The sequence below is a fragment of the Ictalurus punctatus genome, chromosome 19 (assembly GCF_001660625.3).
Source record: "Ictalurus punctatus breed USDA103 chromosome 19, Coco_2.0, whole genome shotgun sequence".
Taxonomy (NCBI): domain Eukaryota; kingdom Metazoa; phylum Chordata; class Actinopteri; order Siluriformes; family Ictaluridae; genus Ictalurus; species Ictalurus punctatus.
Window position 1 is genome coordinate 24,062,078 of NC_030434.2, and position 20,994 is coordinate 24,083,071.

Below are 20,994 nucleotides of genomic sequence, written 5' to 3' on the forward strand. Positions count from 1 at the left end.
GCACACGTCCGAGCTAAAATTCTGCTGCGTGGAAGTTTTAAATTGTGAGCATTGCTCATTTTTAAAAAATTTATTCATATATATATTTTTTTAGAAGGTGCCGAGAATTCTGAAGAGCACCGGAGGTACACCCCCCCCCCGCCCTTTATTGGCACAGACCCATGGAGTCCATTAGTACGATGTTTAATGCAATTTTTGGCTGCCAGAACATTTCCTTCCTCAGTACAAAGTCTATTTCACTAAAATTGCAAGTCACTACTGTTTCCAAATCATGCCTGAAATATACAACTGACTGCAAAAATTTACACCCCCCACCCTTTCTGTACTTCCGTTTTCCCTCACCAAAAAAAAACAAACATTAATAAAAACTAAAACAAATAATAAATTCCAATAAAACGAAATGTGGGCATATCCTGCAACAAGAAAAGATCAATCCAGTACATAAGCAACAAAGTAATGTGGGATTTTTTTTTTTTTTTTTTTTTTTTTTTTTTAAAAGAAATGACTATATTACAATCAGAAATAAAAATGTATTGGAAATATACTGTTTAATTAAATTTTTTTTTTTTTTTTTTTTTTTACACACTATTTGACAATTTTTGTTACTTGTAATAATCTGTGAAAACCAAACACTAGTGTAAATTCAATTCGTCTTTCGTTGGACTTCGAGGGTGTGCAAACTTCTGCACACTTCCTGGTCAGCAAAAACGAGAACGCGTCGGTAAATAAGATTTAAATACAAAATTCACCTTAAATTAGGAACGTAGTTACTGCGTGACCTGTAAAACAGGCAGAATGTCCAACATGACGCTGAACTAATAGAAGAGTTGGGAATTCATTTCAAGATAAATCCCCTACATCAATCCCTCACCAACAAGGTTTAAACCCAAACCCACATCAGATGGAGGAATTTTCTAATTTCCTCGCCGATATTATCCCCAAAACAAAAACAAAGCGCGCATTAACCAGAGAGAAAGTGTAGCTGAGGGAAAAATAAATAAATAAATAAATAAATAAATAAATAAATAAATAAATAAATGTTAAAACCAGTCAAATCCACCACATATCTGCAACAAGCTGTGATCGCAGTTGGATTAGTAACTTTATTGTGTCAAATCTAGTTGTTCCTCCCCATCTTTGGAACATATAAAAGTGTATGAATCCATAATAGTGCACACCAAACTTAATAATAATAATAATAATAATAATAAATTTTTAAATTGTGTCTGTAACATTGAAACTGAAGGTGAATAAAATCTGAAGCAATAAACCTTAAAATAATAAGTTATCATTTCAAACAGCACAGATTTAAAAAAAAAAAAAAAAAAATCCAGTTCCTTCATCTGTCAGTAAAAACATCGATATCATCAGAACGTAAAAATGTTAAAAAGGTAGCCGCTTCAATCTGTGTCCAGAGATTCAACACAGGAAGCCGGACGGAAAGCTCCATTTCCCGATCGGTTAAAACATTCTCTCGTTACATAATTGCTAACCATTTGTCGATGGTGTTCAAACAAGTCGTTCAAAATCTGTAGTTAAGAGAGAGAAGAAAAGAAAGAAAAAAAAAAGAAAAAAGAAAAGTGTACTTGGTCGTACTATTCCTCCATGCAGTTGTTTTTCTGTTTATAATAAAAGTGCTTCATGATCTCTGATTACGATTGCCGCTACGAGCCTCCCATCCACCAGGGGGCGTCACACTGTTAAACAGGGGGCTGGCCGTTGTGCCGGAGCCCTGTGTACGGCCAAAGAATCTGCTGGATGGCCATCCAGGAGTCGCCGGTGCCCACAGGGGCTGCGTCCGCAGCCGGCTGGATCAACATCTTACCCAACACCGCTACGAAGGCGGCCAGCACCACCATCAACGCCGCCCAGGTGCAGACACCCTTAGGAGCTTCAGGTAGCTCAGAAGGCTGCGCTTTCGCCCCGAAAGGCGAGGCCGGGTCAGTCGTAGGACTCGGACTGTTGCTCGGTGTGGGACTTGGATTGCTGATTTAGAAATAAAAGAGAACGTGAGTACAATGTCATACACACCGCGATCTGTTATAAAGGAACAGCCGAGAGAATTGGATTTTTGTGCCGTTATAGGTACACAACAAAAAGCCCAGAGCGCACAAACAGCATTCATAATGTACATCACAATGGTGTCGCATGCATCTGCTCCATTCAGCTATCCTTGACCATACTACTCTAAAGGCGCGTTCACGTTGGCCATTGGCGACCGGATGTGGGCGTGTCCAGCGACTTTGAACGTTGAGAAAAGTTGAACTTTATGCAAATTTGGAGCGTCTTGGTGCAGTGACTTCCAACGGGAGTGAAGACAGTAAAGCGCACGTGATCCGTAGCCACCCCCGTGCTCACTAGCAGAAGCAGCACCATTGCAGCAGTAGCCAATTAGCTTAGCTTAGGATCTTCGTCGGTTTAAAGCACTTGGCCATCTACGTACGCCAATTAGCTTAGTTTAGCTTACGGCCTTGGCGCTTTTAAAGCAAAATAATAAAAATGAAACGCTCGCTTTTTGTTGCAATTGAGCAACATCCCAGTGTACCTCCCTGTCACCATCGGACATATACTGATTGATTGATGGTGACGCTCACTTACTGAGGTAGGAGCTACACCGGGATTTTACTCAATTGCAACACAAAGTGAGTGTGTCATTATCATCATTTTGCTTTAAAAGCACCAACACCATAAGCTAAACTAAGCTAACTGGCGTTACACGCAGGTGAATTTTATACAAGATCGCGCTCCCTCAAAAGTGGGACGCTAGTTGCGCCACCCATGTTACTACGGCAACCAGTAGTAGGCACGCCTACCTGCGACTTCATAGTATAGTGACTGGAGACTTGCAGCGTAAATCGCTGTGTGTGTGAACGCACCTTAAGAGAGTGTGCTCCAAGAATGCTTTTACTCCCATGGTAAACGGACATAACCTTCTGTTTTGAAACACCGTTTAGCCAATAAAAGTTCATCTTTGCAGCTGGCTTAGAGGACTAAACTAAACCCACAGGATCAGCAATCTGCAGAAAATTCTGGAAAGAAATTTCTTGAAAGAGGATATTCATCATGTTGACACGATTACACTTCACATTTTGTCCTGAAGTGTAAAAAAAGGGTAAGAAATAAGTGAAAAGGAAATACACACACACACACACACACACACACACACACACACACACACACACGAGTGCGACGGCATTGACGGTGGTAAGAGCGTGAAAGTTGAAGTTTTGGAAGCTGATCTGTTTGAGCAGAGTGTACAGATGAGGAAGTGAGAGAGCCAGAAAGACTAAAGCGCCGCTGCATCGCTCCGTTTAGGTAGAGCTGAAGTGACTGCTAAATCCCACTGCTCAGTCCTCAGCAGGCAATCAGACGGCATTGTGGGTAATGTAGGAAATTTCGACTAAAATGAATCTTGGACTCCACTGGAGATCCCATTTTAGTTATACATATCAGATATGCAAGTTGCTCAGGGTAAATTTCCGCTTTAACACTCTCACCGAGCGATTCCAACCCGAGTGCTACTGCGGCCTTCAAGTGTTTTTACATGTAACTTCCTGCAGAGGGCGCTAATACACTAAACATCAATATAACGTATTCTTCCACACTGTTGAATTCTCAGATCTGATTCTAAAAAGAGTGATTTCCTCACACAGTGAACATTATCACGTCGTCGAATAGTTAGGAATGCATTTTTATAAAAAAAAAAAAAAAAATAGCTATCATGATTTTTTAAAATAGCTATTAAATAGCTATTATAAGGGCTCGCAGAAACACCAAAAAAATACAAAGTGGAGACAATGCAGACTCCTTCCAGAAATCTCTCACACACACCTCCTAACAAAAGATAATCAAAGGTTAGACGTTTTCCTTTGTTAAATAAGTCCCTGTGTACGACAGAAACGATAACGTATTCGAACAAGCGCATTAATATAAAGCCATGGTTTACGCTACAGCCGGAACTACCGAGCGCGCCGCTGTTACGGAAAATTAACCCGCACCGTCCGATCTGAGAGTTCAACAGCAGTGTGGTGTAAAGGATCCATAAACTCTGACGTGGTGTGACGCATATTTACGTCTTGATGTATAGTATTACTTACTAACAGGCCTTAAAAGGCGATAATATTAAAGTTAGGACCACTTGAAAAAGCACAGCTGCACCCCAAAAAGTGACGAGAAACACAAAAGCGTTTCATTACAATTCGTTCCGATTGGTTTTCGGGGAGAAGTTGGCTGAACAGAGAGGACCTGGTACCGGCACACAGGTCGGAACAGCACGCGAGGCTCAGTTACAGTAGCTCATGATGAAAGGACGTACTTCCAAGAAAAGACTTCATCTCAAAAAGCCAACATGCAAGCGTTGGCCATTTTTCGGATGACGTTTTTTCTCGTAACGGCGTCTGACGGACGTCAAAAGCAGGCGGCGGAGACGGTCGGGACCTTTCTTACCTATTCCTAAGGGCAGGACCTTCTGTCTCAGCGCAACTAATAAAACGCTTTAGAGGCGCCCGCTGTGTGCTCTTTCCAAGCACGTTCCTGTGAAGCGGCACACACACACACACACAAACACACTGCCTCAAAGTGCTAAGATGAAACATGATACACAACGTGCGTCAGATCATCTGACCTAGGATCAGCCTTCTTACGGTTTTACGAAACCCGATCTTAGACTAGTGCCAGACGTTCCTCTGGTCACACAGGGTCGGAGATGATGTTCTTAAAAATAACCCTGAACTGAAGGTCACATTTTTCCCCTTCAAGCTTACTCCAGGTGCCGCATTAACGCCTGGACTCCCGCTACGTACCTTGATGACCTACGTCCCAGCTTCTCCAGCTCCGCCTCCGTGAGATCTTTACCCTGTGGATTTAAAAAACACACACACGGTCACTTTCTCTCTCCTTCCAGCCAACCTCCGTCTGAAAGCGTTTAAGCCAGCGCGCTTGCTTTCTCACCATGTCACCGGGTGCCAGCGCTCCGGTGCTGCGCGGGATGGTGGCGATGCTGACGCGACGGGCCGCCACCTATACATACGACACGACATCTCACATCAATGCATCCCGAGAGTTAAACTACAGCTGCATGACAATACATCCCCTCTTACTTATTACTATTTACCACTATAACAAAGCTCTGTTGAATTCTAGATTCTGATTGGTCGGTTACTGTTGAGCATTCTTCTAGAAGAGCAGCTTCTAGATCCGTTTCCATAGCAACAGCTCATACAAAGCGCCGACACCGTCGACTCCTTCACCAAAAATCAACGAATACACGAACTACACGTTCGAATAACGAGTTGTTTTTTGTTTTTAAAAAAAATCCGTATACCTTTTACGGCGCGTCCGACAGCATGGACGAGCCGTTACTATAGAAACGATAACGTATTCGAGCGAGCGCGCTGATCACTGCGGTTTGTAGCTACACTACTGTCACTAGAGTCGCCCTTCCAATCAGAATTGAGAATTCAAGAGCATCACGTAACCCGATACAAAAAGGCGTGACGTTAGATTTATCGGTACACATCGATTTATTTATTTATTTATTTTCCGTCTACGCGAAACGTCCTTTAGCGTGCCCTCACGTTCGTCTCTCGTGCACCCGTACCTTGTAGAATTCGGCGCTGCCCCTTTTCTTCCGGAAATCATCTACAGGGAGAAAAATCACGGACGTTATTTAGAAATCAGAAGGAAAGCAAAAGCACCACGGCTGTTCTTTTCCGAGCGGATTGACGTAGACGTAGGAGTTCGTCACACACTAACGTGTTTCTCTGGCCGTCGTCGTCGTCATCGCGTTTAGCCGCTGATGCGGAGGGCTTGAAGTAAAAGGAACGGCAAGAGCCGAACTACAGATCCGGTAGGATGTAAAGCATGGAGAAAGAAAAGCGATGGGAGAAAGGATGTGCGGCCGACACGAGGCCGTAAAACGTGCCATAGAACATACAGTACGATGATAAGTGTTACACACAAGAGTGCGCGTGTGTGTGTGTGTGTGTGTGTGTGTGTGTGTGTGTGTGTGTGTGTGTGTGTGTGTGTGTGTTACCCGTGTGGGAGCTGAAGGACCTGTCTTTCAGCAAGTGGTTCTCTCGGAGCTCCAGCAGCTCGGCGTGCTCTTTAGTGTACGTCCTCCTCAAGTTCTCCACGTGTTGAATCATCACCTCGATCGCTTTCCCCATGCGAGTCTCCTACACACACACACACACACACACACACACACACACACACACACACACAATGACTAATCCACCAACATCAGGCTTTTTATCTTTTGTATTATATAAAGTAAACGGTTTATACGTTTCTTTCGATCCGATCCTGATCTCTAGAGCCAGGTCCCTAATCCGTTTAGCCGCTAAACGTTGCGGGAACGTTTAAAATTAGGTTCTTTTCTAACGTCGCCTCGGCATCATGTAAGCAGGCGGTTTAAACGTTTTGAGACGGACGTCCCGAACCACTAATCCAGTGTGCGCCCGGGCCGCGGCGCGTAAATATCAAATGAAGACATATCTATATAACTGAAATGAATGAGAGTATCGTGGTGACGTGCGGTCGGTTTGTATAAAGGAAGAACATCTGGAGCGGAACAGACGCAGCTCGTTGCCGAGGGTTTGTATTTCTGAACGTATTACGGGAGTAAGGAAGGAACCGGACGAGGAAAGGTGTACGGAGACCCGAGACGACCCGAGAGGATCCGATCAGAACATGTGGACTGAACTGCACCGACCTGGTGAATGGAGCCCAGCGTCTCAGAGCGACTGGACACTCGGGTGACGGACTGCAGCAGGATCTCCAGGTTCTTCTGCAGCCGCTGGATGATCTCCAGCGAGGGGTTATCATCACCACACAGAGGGATCAGAGCCTGGGGGACACACCCACAGCCAGTCAGAGCCTTCAGCTCTCCGTACAGAACACACGCTTCTCTCATCCGCGCACACACTCCGTCTCTCTCTCCTCCTTTCACACAGGGGGACGGACGAATCCTCTCCCCCTCCACGTCCCACCACTCCTTTTCTTTCTCACTTTCCTTCTCCTACCTCTCTCCGTTCTCTCTCGCTCGCTCCCCCTTACTTTTTCCTTTTTTCGTCTTTCCGTCACTCACTTTTTCGCTTTCCCTTTTCCCTCTTTTTTCCTCTCATCTAACGTATGCGTCTCTCAAATCTTGTTCCTGCTTCCTGCTCACTCCGTTCCTTCTTTCCTTCACGTCCCTTATTCCTCCATTTTATTCCTTCTCACTTCTTCCTCACTCCTCTCTCACTTCTTTCTTTCCCACTCCTCTCTCACTCCTCTCTCACTTCTTCCTCACTCCTCTCACTTCTTTCTTTCCCACTCCTCTCTCACTCCTCTCTCACTTCTTCCTCACTCCTCTCTCACTTTTCTTTCCCACTCCTCTCACTTCTTTCTTTCCCACTCCTCTCTCACTTCTTTCCCACTCCTCTCTCACTTCTTCCTCACTCCTCTCTCACTTCTTTCCCTCCCCCTCCTCTCACTTCTTTCTCCCACGCTTCTTTTCTTCCTCCACACGTCTTTCTTTCCTTCCTACTCTTCCCTCAAAGGTCATTTGGATGTTGGATATGAAAACAGGCCAAATGAAGACAAAAAGGTTTAAAAACAACGGTTTTCTCTCAAAGCGCTCAGTCGCTGTCTGGAACGTCGTCGCAGTCTGTAATCACGTCATGCAGGAAAAGATTTAGAAACTTGACTGGGGTGAACAAAGGGGAAGTCGGTCGAGTCGAGTCGAGTCTCCTCGTGCACATGCAAAGTGCTCATGTAAATGAGCAGAGAGTAGATTCCCAGACACGCCGTCCTCCGGAGTTAACCCTTCACTCACGATTCATATCCTCACACACACACACACACACACACACACACACACACACACACACACGATTCACATCCTCACACACACACACACACACACACACACACACACACACACACACACGATTCACATCCTCACACACACACACGATTCATATCCTCACACACACACACACACACTCACGATTCACATCCTCACACACACACACGATTCATATCCTCACACACACACACACGATTCATATCCTCACACACACACACACACACACACACACACACGATTCATATCCTCACACACACACACACACACACACACACACGAGTCACATCCTCACACACACACGAGTCACATCCTCACACACACACACACACACACGAGTCACATCCTCACACACACGAGTCACATCCTCACACACACACACACACGAGTCACATCCTCACACACACGAGTCACATCCTCACACACACGAGTCACATCCTCACACACACACACGAGTCACATCCTCACACACACGAGTCACATCCACACACACACACACACGAGTCACATCCTCACACACACGAGTCACATCCACACACACACGAGTCACATCCACACACACACGAGTCACATCCACACACACACGAGTCACATCCACACACACACGAGTCACATCCACACACACACGAGTCACATCCACACACACACGAGTCACATCCACACACACACGAGTCACATCCTCACACACACGAGTCACATCCTCACACACACACACACGAGTCACATCCACACACACACGAGTCACATCCACACACACACGAGTCACATCCACACACACACGAGTCACATCCACACACACACGAGTCACATCCTCACACACACGAGTCACATCCTCACACACACGAGTCACATCCTCACACACACGAGTCACATCCTCACACACACGAGTCACATCCTCACACACACACACACACGAGTCACATCCTCACACACACGAGTCACATCCACACACACACGAGTCACATCCACACACACACGAGTCACATCCACACACACACGAGTCACATCCACACACACACGAGTCACATCCTCACACACACGAGTCACATCCTCACACACACACACACGAGTCACATCCACACACACACGAGTCACATCCTCACACACACACACACGAGTCACATCCACACACACACGATTCACATCCTCACACACACGAGTCACATCCTCACACACACACACGAGTCACATCCTCACACACACACACGAGTCACATCCTCACACACACACACGAGTCACATCCTCACACACACACACGAGTCACATCCTCACACACACACACGAGTCACATCCTCACACACACACACGAGTCACATCCTCACACACACACACGAGTCACATCCACACACACACACACGAGTCACATCCTCACACACACACACGAGTCACATCCTCACACACACACACGATTCACATCCTCACACACACGATTCACATCCTCACACACACACGATTCACATCCTCACACACACACACACGATTCACATCCTCACACACACACACACGATTCACATCCTCACACACACACACACGATTCACATCCTCACACACACACACACGATTCACATCCTCACACACACACACACACGATTCACATCCTCACACACACACACACGATTCACATCCTCACACACACACACGATTCACATCCTCACACACACACACGATTCACATCCTCACACACACACACACGATTCACATCCTCACACACACACACGATTCACATCCTCACACACACACACGATTCACATCCTCACACACACACACGATTCACATCCTCACACACACACACACTTCACATCCTCACACACACACACACGAGTCACATCCTCACACACACACACGAGTCACATCCTCACACACGAGTCACATCCTCACACACGAGTCACATCCTCACACACACACACACGAGTCACATCCTCACACACACACGAGTCACATCCTCACACACACACGAGTCACATCCTCACACACACACACACGAGTCACATCCTCACACACACACACACGAGTCACATCCTCACACACACACACACACACACGAGTCACATCCTCACACACACGAGTCACATCCTCACACACACACACGATTCACATCCTCACACACACACACACTTCACATCCTCACACACACACACACGAGTCACATCCTCACACACACACACGAGTCACATCCTCACACACACACACACGAGTCACATCCTCACACACACACACACACACACACGAGTCACATCCTCACACACACGAGTCACATCCTCACACACACGAGTCACATCCTCACACACACGAGTCACATCCTCACACACACACACGATTCACATCCTCACACACACACACACTTCACATCCTCACACACACACACACGAGTCACATCCTCACACACACACACGAGTCACATCCTCACACACGAGTCACATCCTCACACACACACACACGAGTCACATCCTCACACACACACGAGTCACATCCTCACACACACACGAGTCACATCCTCACACACACACGAGTCACATCCTCACACACACACACACGAGTCACATCCTCACACACACACACACGAGTCACATCCTCACACACACACACACGAGTCACATCCTCACACACACACACACGAGTCACATCCTCACACACACACACACGAGTCACATCCTCACACACACACACACGAGTCACATCCTCACACACACACACACGAGTCACATCCTCACACACACACACACACGAGTCACATCCTCACACACACACACACACGAGTCACATCCTCACACACACACACGAGTCACATCCTCACACACACACGATTCACATCCTCACACACACACGATTCACATCCTCACACACTCGCACACACCACTCATGTCCTGTCGTTCCTCAGATCATTACACTCCTCGGTTGTTAATCAGACGGTCACTCGATAGTTTTTAAAAAGGAAATGCGTTAGCAGCTAGCGAGTAATCCACTGTGCAAGCCGAACAGACTACGGACCATCACGCTGCGAAGGGCCGCAAAAGTTTAGACAGATTTTTCTTCCACGCCGAATGGTGTTAACGAGCCCAAGCACGACCGGTGTCCGAAACCTGCCCCTCCCGTCTCCTAGTGCAGCGACGAGGCCGACGCCGCTCAGCGTAAAGGAAGCGGCTCGACACCGGTGTCGCATCACACACACCACATGCTTAAACTGGGCTTAAATCACCAGTCAGATTTCAGGACACGTGACCCAGTCGGACCGGCCAATCAGATTTCATGTCGGCTCCACCCCCCCCCCAACCATTTGGAAATATTTATTTATTTATTTATTTTATATTTGTTTATTTCTGACTGCTTTCTTAACCTCCCCGTCTATCAGTTCTTCCCCCTCGTTAAATTCCTTCCTTCATCAATTCTTTCTTCCTTTTTCATCTTTTTACTTTCCCCACTTCTTCTTCTTCTCCGTTTATCACTCCTCCCTTTCTTCTGACCTCTTCCCCTCGCTCACTGCGTTCTGCACCGGATTTCTTTCTTTCTTTCTTCGTCAATTCTTTCCTCGTTTAGTGTTTTTTCCTTCCTTTCCCTCTCATTTATCCGATCTTTCCCCCCATCTTTCCTTCTTCCTTTCTCACCTCGGTTCTTCTTCCTTTCTTTTTCACTTTCCGTCTCTCACTTACTTCCCTTCATTCGTTCTTTGGACTTACTTCTGAGGATTTTTTTTTTTTTTTTTTTTTTTAAAACCCCTTTTCCTTTTTTTGTTTCTTTCTTCCGCATTTCCCCGCCTCCATCCTTCTCCGCTTCTTTCCTTCGTCTTTTCTTTCTTCTCCATTATTTCCTCCTTCCCTTCTTCCTTATTTACCTCCTTCTTTCATTTCACTCACCCATTCTCACTTCCTTTTCTTTTGCACTTCTCTGATTACAAACGTCACGCACTAGGAGGTATAATACGCACACACACACACACACACACACACACCTGGAGCAGACCCTGACAGCTGGACACTTCTCGGCGTACGTTCTCCTCGGCCAGGTTCCGCGAGCGCTCCTCCAGACGAAGTCTCTTCTCCAGAGTGAACATGTCACAGCGGTGACCCAGAGACAGACGGAGGAACTCGGCCTGGTACCAGACACACACACACACACACACACACACACACACACACACACGCCGTTACATCACACCCTCTCCACTCTGCAGCAGTGAGGTGAGTAGCTGTACTGCGGTAACGAATGAAATGAAACTCACCTCGATGTCTTTCTCACTCTGAGTCAGTCTGAACGGAGAAGAGAATACACACCAGTGTTACATCTGAACATGACAGGCGCGTGCAAAAGTTTATACACCCGGAGAACAAGCGACTACATTTCTTCCATCTCTTTCATTCATTTTCCTGCTTTAACATCTCTCTCATCCTTTTATCTTTCCTCGCGTACCGTTTCTCCATCGGTCTTTCACGCTGGTTTCCAGGTTACCTTTTTCTTTCTTTCTTCCGCTTCCTCCCTTTCCCCATCCCTTTCCGTACTCTCTCCCCTCCTCCCGTTCCCTCCCTTGGCCTGAGAACGCAAACGTAGTGCAAGTCTCCTTGCACTTTTTTTTAATAAACTTTAAGCTCGCGTTTCCGTGAAAACAATGACGTCGTGCGTACGCGTATTAACGTGTCCGGTCTGTAGGCGTGTGTGTGCGCACGAGTGCTTCAAAACAACGCGCGAGACATTCAAAACTACAACGGTGTAGTTTTTTAAATTTTATTTTTATTTACCGTTTGTCTGTTTTAATGTAAATAATAGACGTTATCCAGTAGCGAGGAGTTTGTCTTTTTTTTTTTTTTAATATGATGAACGATAAAAACAAAAGAAGAGAGAGCAGTGAGAACTTCACATATCTGTAAACAAAGTTACAAATTATTCAAAGAATCAATTCAAGGCTTTATAATAATTCACAGGTTTTTTTTCTCTTAGTTGTTTCTTTTAACGTGTACAAGTAGTGACCTATTTCTATTTTAAAATAAGTCAAGTTTCTCATAAACGTGGGTAAAACATTTTCCTTTCACGCCCGACCCCATCGCCCGCTCCCCTTCACGCCCGGCCACACCCCCTTTCACGCCCGACCCCATCGCCCGCTCCCTTTCACGCCCGCTCCCCTTCACGCCCGGCCACACCCCCTTTCACGCCCGACCCCATCGCCCGCTCCCTTTCACGCCCGCTCCCCTTCACGCCCGGCCACACCCCCTTTCATGCCCGACCCCATCGCCCGCTCCCTTTCACGCCCGCTCCCCTTCACGCCCGCTCCCCTTCACGCCCGGCCACACCCCCTTTCACGCCCGACCCCATCGCCCGCTCCCTTTCACGCCCGCTCCCCTTCACGCCCGACCCCATCGCCCTCCCCGCCCGGCCACACCCCCTTTCACGCCCAACCCCCTTCACGCCCGCTCCCTTTCACGCCCGACCCCCTTCACGCCCGACCCCCTTCACGCCCGACCCCCTTCACGCCCGACCCCCTTCACGCCCGACCCCATCGCCCTCCCCGCCCGCTCCCCTTCACGCCCGACCCCATCGCCCTCGCCGCCCGCTCCCTTTCACGCCCGGCCACACCCCCTTTCACACCCAACCCCATCCCCCCCCCACTCCCTTTCACACCAGACCCCATGTGATCCACAGCTCAAATCTAATTGGACGGCCCATTTCATCGCTGGGTGACGGGCGGAAAAAAATCCCGCACCGCGAGTGATCACGCCCGATGTGAGCAGCTCCACAGGGATCTATTGTTTCGATTCAAGAACGTCATCACGCCATACGTTTGTGCCGCTTAATCGCGCTCGATGTAAAAGGCCCTTTACACTTCCCCCTTTCGCACGCGCTCCCTTTTACGCTTCACCCTCTTTTCTTCTTTTAGCTCTTAGCCAGCACTGTTTATATACTTCAGGGTATAGAAACTGAACTGTCGAACGACAAAACTCGTCAACGTTCACACGAAGCTCACCCGTCTTCCCTCAGTGATTCACCGTCTTCAGGAATGGCACCTGAGAGAGAGAGAGAGAGAGAGAGAGAGAGAGAGAGAGAGAGAGAGAGAGAGAGCGAGCATGACATTTAAAATATTGAACCCCTGTCTGAGTACCCCGCGTGGTGTTTGGATCATTATAATTACCACAGCGCTAAATTCCCCACACAGACAGACATTCTCTGTACTTCTGTATAAAACTGATTCAGGAAGCTTGAGGCGACGGCATTAAATCATCTCCAATGCCTCGGACCAATCACATTTAATATGCAAATTACGAGAGGATGGCGACACGCTAGCCCCAGATCCTGTGTGCCAGCTCATTGTTAAGCGAATGTTGGTGAAGAATGAAATGGCTTTGTTAAAGCGATGCTATTTTTTGACGGGTTTGTCTCCTGAAACTGTTAGCTAGCCGGCTAGTCACGTTAGCTTAACTTGAGTGATATTTAGCGGTTAGCGACAGCAGTTGGACACTGTTATTTTGGGTAGTTTCTCGCGTTAAAGAAAATCATGAGCAACTTATTATTAGTGATGTTAATGGATGCTCAATGGATTAGTAGCTGGTTTACCGTTTTTATCTGGAGTCAAACCTTCACTGTCTTCCTGGGATCTCTGCTCTCCGATGGTCTCCATACTGCTGCTGGGCGTCTCCTGAGGGAAACATACGGTTCTGATCAGAGATTAAAAAAATAATCATTTAAAAAAAAAAAAAAAAAAAAAAAAAAAAAAAAAAAAGACTGTGCACGGCTTATTTACACCAGTTGAAAGCAAATCCGGGTGTAAACTCGGCCCTAAAGCTTGTGTTGAGAGTTTTTCTACAGAGTGACGCGTCACCATCAGCAGCCAATCAGAAACAACGCATTTTACACAGGAAATACTACGTCTATGATTGAGACACAGAGAGAGAACAGAATCCTACGGGGAGACTACAAAGACAGACAGACAGTTGTGGCGAGAGAGAGAGAGAGCGAGAATTGAAGTAGTATGGTAACCAAGAGAGACGGTAACAGAAAGAGACCAAACCAGAGAAAGAGAGCAATAAAAAGACCGCAACAGAGCGAGATGGTGAGAGGGAGAAACCGCTACAGAGAGACAGATAGGAAGAGAGAAAGACCGCTACAGAGAGAGACCATAATGAAGAGAGACAGCTACAATGTGAGACAGCTAGTGAGAGAGATGGCTACTGAGAGACTGCTATGAAGGAAGACAGGTACAGGTTGCTATGGGCAGAGGCGGCTTTGGATAAATGGCTATAACAGAGAACCAAGGCTGGTACAACTTTTTATTTTCCACACATAGGTCAAAGAGACAACAAGAGAGAGAGAGAGAGAGAGAGACACGCCCCACCTCCGCTCCAGAGAGACACACGCCCCTCCCGCTCCAGAGAGACACACCCCCCCCCCCGCTCCAGAGACAGACACACCCCCCCCCCCTCCAGAGAGAGACACACCCCCCTCCAACTACAGAGAGAGACACCGCCCCCCCAACTACAGAGAGAGACACCGCCCCCCCCCAACTACAGAGAGAGACACGCCCCCCCCCAACTACAGAGAGAGACACGCCCCCCCAACTACAGAGAGAGACACGCCCCCCCCAACTACAGAGAGAGACACGCCCCCCTCCAACTACAGAGAGAGACACGCCCCCTCCAACTACAGAGAGAGACACGCCCCCCCCCAACTACAGAGAGAGACACGCCCCCCCCCAACTACAGAGAGAGACACGCCCCCCCCAACTACAGAGAGAGACACGCCCCCCCCAACTACAGAGAGAGACACGCCCCCCCCAACTACAGAGAGAGACACGCCCCCCCCCAACTACAGAGAGAGACACGCCCCCCCCCCCAACTACAGAGAGAGACACGCCCCCCCCCCAACTACAGAGAGAGACACGCCCCCCCCCCAACTACAGAGAGAGACACGCCCCCCCCCAACTACAGAGAGAGACACGCCTCCCCCCAACTACAGAGAGAGACACACCCCCCCAACTACAGAGAGAGACACGCCCCCCCCAACTACAGAGAGAGACACGCCCCCCCCCAACTACAGAGAGAGACACGCCTCCCCCCAACTACAGAGAGAGACACGCCCCCCCCCAAACTACAGAGAGAGACACCCCCCCCCAAACTACAGAGAGAGACACCCCCCCCCCAAACTACAGAGAGAGACACCCCCCCCCCAAACTACAGAGAGAGACACGCCCCCCTCCAACTACAGAGAGAGACACGCCCCCCCCCAACTACAGAGAGAGACACGCCCCCCTCCAACTACAGAAAGACACAGGCGGCTACATCAGCACTATACTAAACATCTACATTTCCACTTTCCTGAATCCCACATTACTGACACTCACCAGGTCTTTTTTAATTCTGTTCCTAATGGTCATAGGCACTGTCGTCCCGTTATCCTTCGCCGCACTCGGCCCTGTCGCTCCGCTCCCCGCCCTGGAATTAACTGAAGAACACAAATGGAATGAAACAAAAAGAAAGACAAAGATTATGAAGAAGTGTAACATTTTGTCAAGAATCCATTAAGTGTGTAATTTCCTCCTACCTGACACGACCCCCTGCTGACTCGCCTCAGACATCGGTTCCTCTTCCTCGGCTACGGGCAACAGACCACTCCTGAGTGTGTGGACGAAAACAAAACAAAAAAACCCACACACACACTTATCAGTTCAGGGAATGATGCGAATGCCTGGAGCGCAAACCTGCACTTAGCGAGTACTTTATTAAAACTCCAGAGAAATCGGAGATAATACCGGAGTCTTACCTCTCCAGTACAGTAGGCACGTCAGAAATCTGCTCCTGTGTCAGTTTCTGTAAGAGAGAAGCAACACCGCATCAATGACCTGCTGGCACAGCCGACTGGCCGTCCCCCCCCCCACACACACACGTCCGTCTCATGGCTTCATTTGCGTCCCAGTCGCACGAGAGCTGATGATGTGCTGATGCACTACAATCCTCCCAGATAGGGAGAAGCCTCAAAGCAAACATTTCTTACATAATGTTAATAAGAGCTACTGTACTGAGAAAGAGAGGGCGAGAAAGAGAGCGAGAGAAAGGTAGGAGGGAGGTAGCGGAGAATGAGTCAGAAAATAGACAGATAAATAGACCGATAGATAGGGAGGAGAGGAGAGACAGCCAAGAAAACCAGAGATACAGGAGAGGAAAGGAGAGAGACAGCCAGCTAAGGAAAAGAAAAGGAGAGAGACAGCCAGCTCAGAAAAAGAAAAGGAAAGGAGAGAGACAGCCAGCTAAGAAAAAGAAAAGGAAAGGAGAGAGACAGCCAGCTAAGGAAAGGAGAGAGACAACCAGCTAAGGAAAGAAAAGGAAAGGAGAGAGACAGCCAGCTAAGGAAAAGGAAAGGAAAGGAGAGAGACAACCAGCTAAGGAAAAGAAAAGGAAAGGAGAGAGACAGCCAGCTAAGAAAAGGAAAGGAAAGGAGAGAGACAGCCAGCTAAGAAAAGGAGAGAGACAACCAGCTAAGGAAAAGAAAAGGAAAGGAGAGAGACAACCAGCTAAGGAAAAGAAAAGGAAAGGAGAGAGACAGCCAGCTAAGAAAAGGAAAGGAAAGGAGAGAGACAGCCAGCTAAGAAAAGGAAAGGAAAGGAGAGAGACAGCCAGCTAAGAAAAGGAAAGGAAAGGAGAGAGACAGCCAGCTAAGAAAAGGAGAGAGACAACCAGCTAAGGAAAAGAAAAGGAAAGGAGAGAGACAGCCAGCTAAGGAAAGGAGAGAGACAGCCAGCTAAGGAAAGGAGAGAGACAACCAGCTAAGGAAAGGAAAGGAGAGAGACAGCCAGCTAAGGAAAAGAAAAGGAAAGGAGAGAGACAGCCAGCTAAGGAAAGGAAAGGAGAGAGACAGCCAGCTCTGAAAAAGAAAAGGAAAGGAGAGAGACAGCCAGCTAAGAAAAGGAGAGAGACAACCAGCTAAGGAAAAGAAAAGGAAAGGAGAGAGACAGCCAGCTAAGAAAAGGAAAGGAAAGGAGAGAGACAGCCAGCTAAGAAAAGGAGAGAGACAACCAGCTAAGGAAAAGAAAAGGAAAGGAGAGAGACAGCCAGCTAAGGAAAAGTAAAGGAAAGGAGAGAGACAGCCAGCTAAGGAAAGGAAAGGAGAGAGACAGCCAGCTAAGGAAAAGTAAAGGAAAGGAGAGAGACAGCCAGCTAAGGAAAGGAAAGGAGAGAGACAGCCAGCTCTGAAAAAGAAAAGGAAAGGAGAGAGACAGCCAGCTAAGAAAAGGAAAGGAACAGAAAGGAGAGAGACAACAGAAGGTAAGAGACGGGTGAAGAAAGGAGAGACGCAGTAGAGGAAAGGAGAGAGACGCCCAAGAAACGGAGAGAGACAGTTAACGAAAAGAGAGCGACGGCTAAGGAAAGGAACGTGCACAGATAGACAGACCGGTAGAGAGACGGAGAGCTAGACAGAAAGCTATGGACAGATGTGCTTGTAAGTAAACCAGAGCGTAAATTTGAGCGATCTGTTGGACCTCCACACCATCGTTATAATCCAGACCCGAGAGAAAATCTTAGTGTACGATTGGGATGTGCATTTAAACAGAAAAACGGCTGAGACTACAGACATATTCTTGTTTCCAGAAAACCACCGTGTGGAGGAAATACAATCCTCATGCACTGCATAAACAATTAGCTTCTGTATAAACGCCCACTCGCTCTTTTTTATTCTGAAAGAACATCACATGGAAACAAAGAAAATAACGACAGGCTCCTGCCCCAGTGGAGCAGCTCACTCCAGGAAAATCATAGTGGAAATTTCTTCAGTTCTTCATTTACATAAAACTCGAGAAAGCCGTGAGTCAGAACATGACCATACAGAGGAGAGCAGGTCCAGCTCTGTGCTGCCATTCCAGAGCAGAAAGTGCAGGAGAACCCGAGCCGCTGAACGCAGACCAAGAAACATCTTTCTGCTGCCAGGATAAGCTGCGGTGTCTTCATGCCTTTGTCTTGTTGCTCAAAAACTGTCACAATGTGTCACAATTTGCCCAAACAACTCCTTTAAGGTAAGCTCTGACTGCAACACGGACACTAAACCGGAGGCACGGTGCATCAGAAGTGTCCGATTGTGCTCCTGGGGAATCAGAAACAGTGGAGCTCGGTGCTTTTCCTGCTCCAAACACACCTGAAGGGTTCAGCAGTTCATTTCCTGTTTCATTAGGAGTGTTAGAGCAGGAAACTCACCAACCTGTTCTGGAGTCTGGCCCTCGCTCAGGAATAAAAATAAACACTAGCAGACAGACAGGCTGATGGACAGACACACACCCAGACGGACAAAAAGAACCAGACAGACAGAGCGACAGACAGAACCAGAGAGAGAGAGAGAGAGAGAGAGAGAGAGAGAGAGAGAGAGAGAGAGAGAGAGAGAGAGAGAGAGAGACAGACACAGAAGGGGGGGAGAGACAGGCAGGAAGAACCAGAGAGATGGGGAGAGAGAGAGAGAGAGAGAGAGAGAGAGAGAGAGAGAGAGAGAGAGAGAGAGAGACAGAACCGGGGGGGGGGGGGGGGGGCAGAGACAGGGAGAGAAAGAGAGACAGAGAGGGAGACAGGGAGAGAAAGAGAGACAGACAGAACCAGAGAGAGATAGGGAGAGAGAGAGAGAGAGAGAGAGAGAGAGAGAGAGAGAGAGAGAGAGAGAGAGAGAGAGAGAGAGAGAGAGGGAGAGAAAGAGAGACAGACAGACAGAACCAGAGAGAGAGAGAGAGAGAGAGAGAGAGAGAGAGAGAGAGAGAGAGAGACAGAACCGGGGGGCGGGGGCAGAGACAGGGAGAGAAAGAGAGACAGAGAGGGAGACAGGGAGAGAAAGAGAGACAGACACAGAGAGAGAGAGGAGAGAGAATGAGACAGACAGAGAGAGTGCGAGAGAGAGAGAGAAACAGAGAGGGAGACAGGGAGAGAAAGAGAGCCAGACAGACAGAACCAGAGAGAGAGGGAGGGAGGGAGAGAGAGAGAGAGAGAGAGAGAGAGAGAGAGAGAGAGAGAGACACACACAGAGAGAGAGAGAGAGAGAGAGAGAGAGAGAGAGAGAGAGAGAGAGAGAGAGAGAGAGAGGAGAGAGAATGAGACAGACAGAGAGAGCGCGAGAGAGAGAGAGAGAGACAGAACGGGGGGGGGACGACAGAGACAGGGAGAGAAAGAGAGTGAGACAGACAGACAGACATACACACACAGAGCCAGACAGAGAGAGAGACAGACAGAACCAGGCAGACTGAGAGGACCAAACAGGGAGAGGGGGAGAGAGACAGAACCAGAGAGAGAGAGAGAGAGAGAGCGAGAGAGAGAGAGAGAGAGAGAGAGAGAGAGGATACAGACAGAACCAGGCAGACAGGCACAGAGACAGACAGACAGGACCAGACAGACAGAGAGAATCAGACAAAGAACACAACCAAAATGCTATTTACTTATTTTTATTATTGCTATAATTTATTACAATGCTAAGATAAACACTTTAATAAAAACAAAACAAAAACACGTGTTTTTTTATACTGCGTTACAGACAGCTCAAGTCAAGTGGCTTGTGTCATTTCAGCCATGTAGAGCCATACAGAGCCCTGTAGAGCCGGTACAGTACGAAACAACGTTCCTCCAGGACCCCGGTGCTACATAAAACACAAACTAACCACATGACACCGAACTACACAAGATCTACACGTTCCTACACAAAGTGCACTGTGACTCCCACGGGACAGTACACGAACTGCTGAAACAGAACACGGGCACAGTGAGGCACAGCGTAGCGCCGACTAACACACTCGTCTAGTCTGGAAGCGTCCGTATAACAGTAGTGCAAAAAGATAACGCAAAAGAATACCAGTATCATTTTAATAAGTCGACCGCTCATGACCCCAGAGGTCAAAACACGTTCCAGTTAATTTAAGGATTTATTCAACACGTCACAGAATGGGAAGAATAAATAAACCACCAAAACGGCCGTACGATCACGTACCCCTGCTGGGCAAAAACCAAATCAATAACATAGCCGATACATATAGAAAGGGAAAAGCAGAAGTATGTGCACCCTTCATTCTTCAATCCACATGTATGCACTTATATAAACATAGAACATTATATTACATTACAGACCCAGAGAAGTGAGCTTACTGCACCTGAATAAGATCAGCTAGGCTAAAATCTGCAGCGGTGTAGAGACCGGTGCTCTCTGTAGAA

General features: G+C 47.7%; 1 protein-coding gene across 1 annotated transcript in view; it reads right to left on the reverse strand.

The window, feature by feature from the left end:
- Positions 1-309: 309 nt before the first annotated feature.
- lrmp (lymphoid-restricted membrane protein) overlaps positions 310-20,994 on the reverse strand; it is a 40,849-nt gene continuing 20,164 nt past the window's right edge. Inside the window, exons 23-36 of the mRNA XM_017494373.3 lie at positions 16,589-16,635; positions 16,370-16,440; positions 16,170-16,270; positions 14,387-14,468; positions 13,800-13,839; positions 12,066-12,093; positions 11,796-11,936; positions 6,716-6,850; positions 6,035-6,176; positions 5,600-5,640; positions 4,951-5,019; positions 4,803-4,855; positions 4,447-4,533; positions 310-1,986 (exon numbers count right to left, since the gene is read on the reverse strand). Coding sequence (XP_017349862.1) covers positions 1,701-1,986; positions 4,447-4,533; positions 4,803-4,855; positions 4,951-5,019; positions 5,600-5,640; positions 6,035-6,176; positions 6,716-6,850; positions 11,796-11,936; positions 12,066-12,093; positions 13,800-13,839; positions 14,387-14,468; positions 16,170-16,270; positions 16,370-16,440; positions 16,589-16,635 — 1,323 coding nt within the window. The 3' untranslated portion in view covers positions 310-1,700. The remainder of the gene's footprint in view (positions 1,987-4,446; positions 4,534-4,802; positions 4,856-4,950; positions 5,020-5,599; positions 5,641-6,034; positions 6,177-6,715; positions 6,851-11,795; positions 11,937-12,065; positions 12,094-13,799; positions 13,840-14,386; positions 14,469-16,169; positions 16,271-16,369; positions 16,441-16,588; positions 16,636-20,994) is intronic.